Consider the following 5,403-nt stretch of genomic DNA (forward strand, 5'->3'; position numbering starts at 1 on the left):
TATACCCGCTCCTCGCCCGGCTCAGTGGGGGACCGTGGCGGGCCATGGCCGCAGTACAGGTTCTTAGTCTTTCTGCAGGTTCGGCCGCACACGACCTTCGGGGAAACGGGGACGACTTCATCGCTCATGGGGGCAAGGGGGGCTCATTTTATTCGTGCGGGAATGCGGGACAGAAGCAAGGAGAGAGGGGCCCATCCTTCTTGCTCCAAATCCACAGGGATTTGCGTGCTGGATCTGCCACCACCAGAGAGACAGTATGAGCATCCTGACTTCTCAGGGCCTCGGCGACAACCACAAACTCGGGCCTTAATATTTAGATGGCATCGCCACCCATAGGCAGGATAAGAGAGGCAGAGAAGGAAGGAGGGAAGTCACCCCGTCGGGAAAAGCCCCCGTCTGCAGATGTGGATGGTGTAGCCCAGCCTTGAGTCGGCCTGGGGTGGGAGGAATCTCTAGATCTCCCTTTCACCCTTACGACTTCAGCAGAGGACCCAAGAATGAGTACGGTAAGGAGCAATCTGCTTGGTTACTGCAGAGTGCTACCTTGGGCGGGTGCGAAGGCGCCGTGTATTTCTGAAAAGGGGTTTGAAGGCTTCAGTGGGGGCTTCACAGAGACAAGTGATTGGCGGTGACGGGGCCTTCGCAAGGACAAGCGGCCTGCTCCGATGATAAACTACAAATTTGCCTGAAAATAGCTCTGCACATCTCTTTCTCTCCCTGAGCCAGGTCTCCTCTTTGGGATCATGGCAAGAAAAATGCATACTTTCTGTGAGCCGGGTTGTGCTTTACCTAGAGTGATGGGGAGAGAAAACGAAAGCTTAGAGACCCTCTGTGGGCCGCATGGGTCCTTCCCATTAGGGCCTGGGTCTAATTCACCTCCCCACTCTGATTCCTCTTATTCCGATTGGCCCCGTTTCTCCCACGGTGAGATGTATGTTGGAATAGAATCCCTTTGGCCGGCTTTCCACCGGCCAAAGCAGTGTCTTGCTCCAGAATTTGTTCAGGCCCGCCCGGGGGGGGGGGGGGCGGGGGGCAGGCCTTGGAGAAGGAACCTCTGCCACGGTTTACAATCCACATCAGGTTCCTCAGAAACCTACAATGCCGTGCCCTCTCTAGAGACGCAGTGAATGGTGGGAGGAAAAGGCACCCACCAGAATGCGTGGCCCGAGCAGCCCGGCAGAGGCGAGCGGCAGCCGCCCCCTTGTGTGGCGAGGGCGGGGGGCGCCGTCATTCGGCCCCAGCCCTTGGGGCCTCCTCCACCCCTTCCCCTGATCTGCTGCATGCTGCAGGCACTCTGGCTTGTGGCCCTCTGGGTGTCCGGAAGCCGGGCCACGGTTGAGAACCGCACTGCTCGGGGGTGAAGGCTGCTGCTCTTCACCTCGCACGTGCCCTTTTCTGGCCAGGCTACAGCCCCACTCTCCAGCAAGGAGGGCCCCGCGTTGTGAAACGTGAAAGAAACGGCACCCTTGGTCAGAGTCGGGAACGCCTAGGTTGCAGCGTGGAAACAAACAACCCGTATTCCTCAGTGCCTTACAACATCGAGGGTTTATTATTTGTTCACACACACACAAACCTAGACGCAAAGTGGAAACATCCTCGTGTTTCCACGTGCATGGATGCGTACATGAGTTCACGGGTATGTGCACGGTCACGAGACAAATGGTAACACTGGCGCATGAACCCACTCGGAACACCGCCGACAGACGGATTGCACAATCCTGGTTTTATAAGACACATAGAAAGGCCCCAGCATCCAAAAAGGGGTAGAGGTACAAGAAGGTGCAACCTCGTTCAAAGAATCACCCGCATCATAAAAACGGTCTGAAAGCTTATAAAACACCTGAAGGCTTCAAAAGAGAACAAAAGCGTTTTTAAACATCAACCATTTTGCACATTCAGAAACAGGATACCAAATAGGCAGTGCTGTGGTGAGGCCTCCATCCCGGGGCTCTTAGGTCAAGAGAGAGATGCAGCCCAGGTGTCCAATAGGCAGTGACACGGAGCTGGCCGGCCTGGGTCCCAGAGAGGGGCTGTCAGACAGGAGTCCTCTCTCTCCAGCAGGAGCTGCTGAGAAAGGAAAGGAAGGGACCCCCAAGCCCCGATCCTTGGTGAGGTCGCATCGGGGTCCCTATTCGGCTCTCTGCCCCAGAGATGTCTCACTGGACCAAAGATCTGTCCCCCACACCTCTGCACAGACCCCATCCTGCTGGACTGCCCCCACCCCAGTCTTGCCGCTCGGTCCCCTCCCTGGGACACAGCCGCCGCCTCCCCTGTGGCCCGGCCCAGGCGGTGGCGTCAACTTGCTCCTTACTGAGTTGGAAACGTTCAGAGGCTCCGGGAAACCCCACCGTGCCTGGTCCGGTTCCCCGAGACAGACCTGCTACCTCGGGCGGAGGGCAACCTCTCCCAGCTCTTCCCCTTCGCTCCCAGCAGGGAACGCAGGGTGGCTTCTTCCCTCACACATCCTGCCTGACGCCCCGGTTTCGTCCAGCAAGGGCCAGCCTTCCCTCCCCTGCTACCGGGCCGTCCCACCGTCCTCCACTCTCCCGATGGCCCTTCCGCTCGGGGCACGTCGTCTTTGAGATCCAGCCACAGAATGCCGCTTGGCGGCAGGCAAGGAGTGGTGCAGGATCCGTGATTAGACTGGAAGCTCGCTGAGGGCCCCCGTCCTGATCTCGGCCCAGAGGAGGGCCCTCTCACCTCCCCGTGCCCTCCCCAGCCCAGAGCAGGGAGGCCTGCGGAGGACGCCCCCCGGGCCGAGGGACTGGAGACCCGCTTCTTCCGCCTGAAGGTCCTTCTGTGGGTCCTAGGCCAAGGCCCAGGCCAACGCAGGACCTCGGTTTCCCTGTGTCTGAAAATCGGAGCGCTGGCTGTTGCCGGCGGCACACCAAACTCCCTAAGTGCAAGATCCACCGAGCGACCCGCAACTAGCATCTCGGGAATCCCTGTGAGGAGCTGGGGACCGCCACCTCCCTGGCCCAGCTAGCCTAGCCTAAGTACTGCAACACCAGGCCCAGCTCCCGACCTTCCCCACCGCCTTTGCAACCTACAAGGAGCCACTCACCTGGCAAGCTGCAGGTCGGGTGCAGCGAGGCGGGTTCCGAAGGGGCCCAAGCCGAGTTCTTCAGTGCCAGCAGGGCCTCGGCCGCCTCCAGCTTGCGCTGCCACTCCAAGGCCGCGGCCTGGTCGCTGGAGGCATTGGGCACCTGCAGGACAAAGGGAGTGAGAGCTGGGCGCTGGGGCTGCACACCTCCTCCCACCAGGACAAGCCTCCCTTGGGCTCCAAGGGAGCCCCTGGAGCCCCACCCCACCCCACCCCACCCCACCCCAGGCCTCCTGCTCTTCCCATCCCCTGATCTGGGCCCCTCCCAGGGGCCCAGAGCCCACTGTGTCTCTCCCAGGACCTGTGGCTGCGGTAGAAGAGGGTCAGAAGTGGCACAGGGCTGCATGATCAGATTGGAGCACCTGGAATCAAGGAGAGGAGAGGAGAGAGGCCAGGGCATTAAACCGCCGGGCGGACAGGCACCACCGGCGGCACACGCAGCGCAAGGGACTTTGCAGGAGCCGGAGGTGGGGATCCCGGTGGCAGCGCTGGAGAGCCATCAGGCCCTGGGGCTGGGGCACGTCCTCTCTCTTGCTTTGCCCTTGTTCCCGTCCAGTCCATACCTGTTCTTGCCACATTTACCCCGGCGCAGAGCCTTTCCCTCCCAGAGCCACAGCGAGGACGCCCACGGAGCGCAGGGATCTGTGTCTTCATCTGCCTAGCACCTGGACGCAGGAGACCACCGCTCCCCTCCCCGGACTGGCTCTTCCCCATCTACAGTTCACCCACTCCCCACCAGCCGGATGGGAAGGTGGGACTCCTCTCCGGAAAGCTATCGCTGAGGGCCTCGGGCCTCCCCGTGGTTTCCATGGGCCCGGCCACAGTGGAACGGCCCCACTGCCCCAGAGGACCTGCTCTCCTGTCACCCGTTGCAGATGCGGTAATGGCGCCCGCGTGCGGCAGCCGGCCCTCCGCTAGGCTGGGAACGATCCCGTCACCTGCCCAGAATGCCACAAACAGGAAACGGCGGGCAAGGCTGGGACGGCCCTGTCCTTGTCTGTGCCTCGAGATGCTGCCTCCTCTTTTTTTTCCCCTCTTGTCTGTCTTCCCCCTCCATCCGTCCTCCTCTCCCTCCCCCTAGGTGCCGAGGAAGGGAACACCGGGTCTGGCACACAGTAGCTCCAGGCGCAAGGTGCCCCGTTCTCCTGATGCTACTCACATGCCGGGCAGGATCTCGGTCCCCAGCTGTTCCCCGTTGCAGCGGCTCAGCTGCTCCAAGGCCGCCGCAGCATAGAGCAGAGCTGCCGTGTCCAGGGGCCGAGTGAACAGCAGAGGCCCCGGGGAGCCCTCCTGCGGGGGCAGAGATCACGGGTGGGCATGGGGACCAGGCCGGCCACGGGGACATGTGCTATGGGCACGGTGTGTGTGTGTGTGTGTGTGTGTGTGTGTGTGTGTGTGTGCACGCGCGCGCGCGTGTGTGTGTGTTTGTGCGCGCATGAGGTCAGGAACCCCCGGTCACAGCGCTCGGCCTGACCTTTCACTGGGAGGCGTGGGGTGCCGAGGCACAGGGGCATGTGCCTTACTCCCAGGTCACTTAGCCAGTCTGTGGTCAGGGCGGCCATGCGGCCCCGGTCGGAGGGACACGCTGGAAGGGGCCCGGCAGTGTTTGGTGGGGGCCTCACCCCCTCCTGCCACACACTCTCCTTACCTCCTGCGGTGTCCAGCAGGGGCGGGCCTCAGGCTTGGCCACGCTGGTCTCCTTCCCAGCTGTAAGAGACCGGGGACAACGCTTGTTGAGCCTTTCCCCACCTCCGTCTCACCTCATGGTGGCCCTGGCGGATGCATGCGCCAGGTCCCTCCTTCCGACAGACACTTACTTGGCGATGGGAGGGATAACCTTTCAAAGTCAGACCGGAGGGGGTCCGGAGAGTCCCAGGCCCGGGCCACACTCTCACTTGGCTGGTGGCTGGACGACAACATCCTCCAGCCAAAACCCCGCCCCTTCCCCGGCCGGGACACTCACCGGGCACGTCGTCCGCTTCGATGGCCAGCTTCTTGGGGGCGGTGGCCATGGTCTTTATGATCCCTTGAGCCGCGTGCCTCTTCAGCCCAGCACTCTGCTCCCGCTTCAAGGAAGTACCCACGGACAAGGGCCGGTGCGGCTCCCTAAAGGGGTCGGAAGGTCTGGGGTTAGGGACGTGCAGAAGGGGCCTGGTCCCAACCCTTGCCAGTCACCATACTCACGAGAAGAAGGCACAATTGTGACACTTGCAGGCCTGGAAGAGGCAGAAATGCTTTTCGCCCCTGATAATGGTAGTGATGCCATGGTTGTGGCAGCGGTCACAGCGACCTTTAGTTCT

The 5,403-nt window shown here is 61.7% G+C and overlaps 1 protein-coding gene across 1 annotated transcript in view; it reads right to left on the reverse strand.

Moving 5' to 3' along the window:
• Nucleotides 1-1,951: 1,951 nt before the first annotated feature.
• Nucleotides 1,952-5,403, reverse strand: part of LOC308279030 (doublesex- and mab-3-related transcription factor C1-like) — a gene marked incomplete at both ends in the record, with an annotated part of 3,557 nt that continues 105 nt past the window's right edge. Inside the window, 7 exons of the mRNA XM_080718996.1 lie at nt 1,952-2,064; nt 3,065-3,206; nt 3,405-3,465; nt 4,263-4,393; nt 4,752-4,810; nt 5,067-5,209; nt 5,288-5,403. The exon at nt 5,288-5,403 is cut by the window's right edge and continues 105 nt beyond it. Coding sequence (XP_080575122.1) covers nt 1,952-2,064; nt 3,065-3,206; nt 3,405-3,465; nt 4,263-4,393; nt 4,752-4,810; nt 5,067-5,209; nt 5,288-5,403 — 765 coding nt within the window. The remainder of the gene's footprint in view (nt 2,065-3,064; nt 3,207-3,404; nt 3,466-4,262; nt 4,394-4,751; nt 4,811-5,066; nt 5,210-5,287) is intronic.

The sequence above is a fragment of the Muscardinus avellanarius genome (genome assembly GCF_963383645.1).
Source record: "Muscardinus avellanarius genome assembly, chromosome: X".
In the NCBI taxonomy this organism is placed as follows: Eukaryota; Metazoa; Chordata; class Mammalia; order Rodentia; family Gliridae; genus Muscardinus; species Muscardinus avellanarius.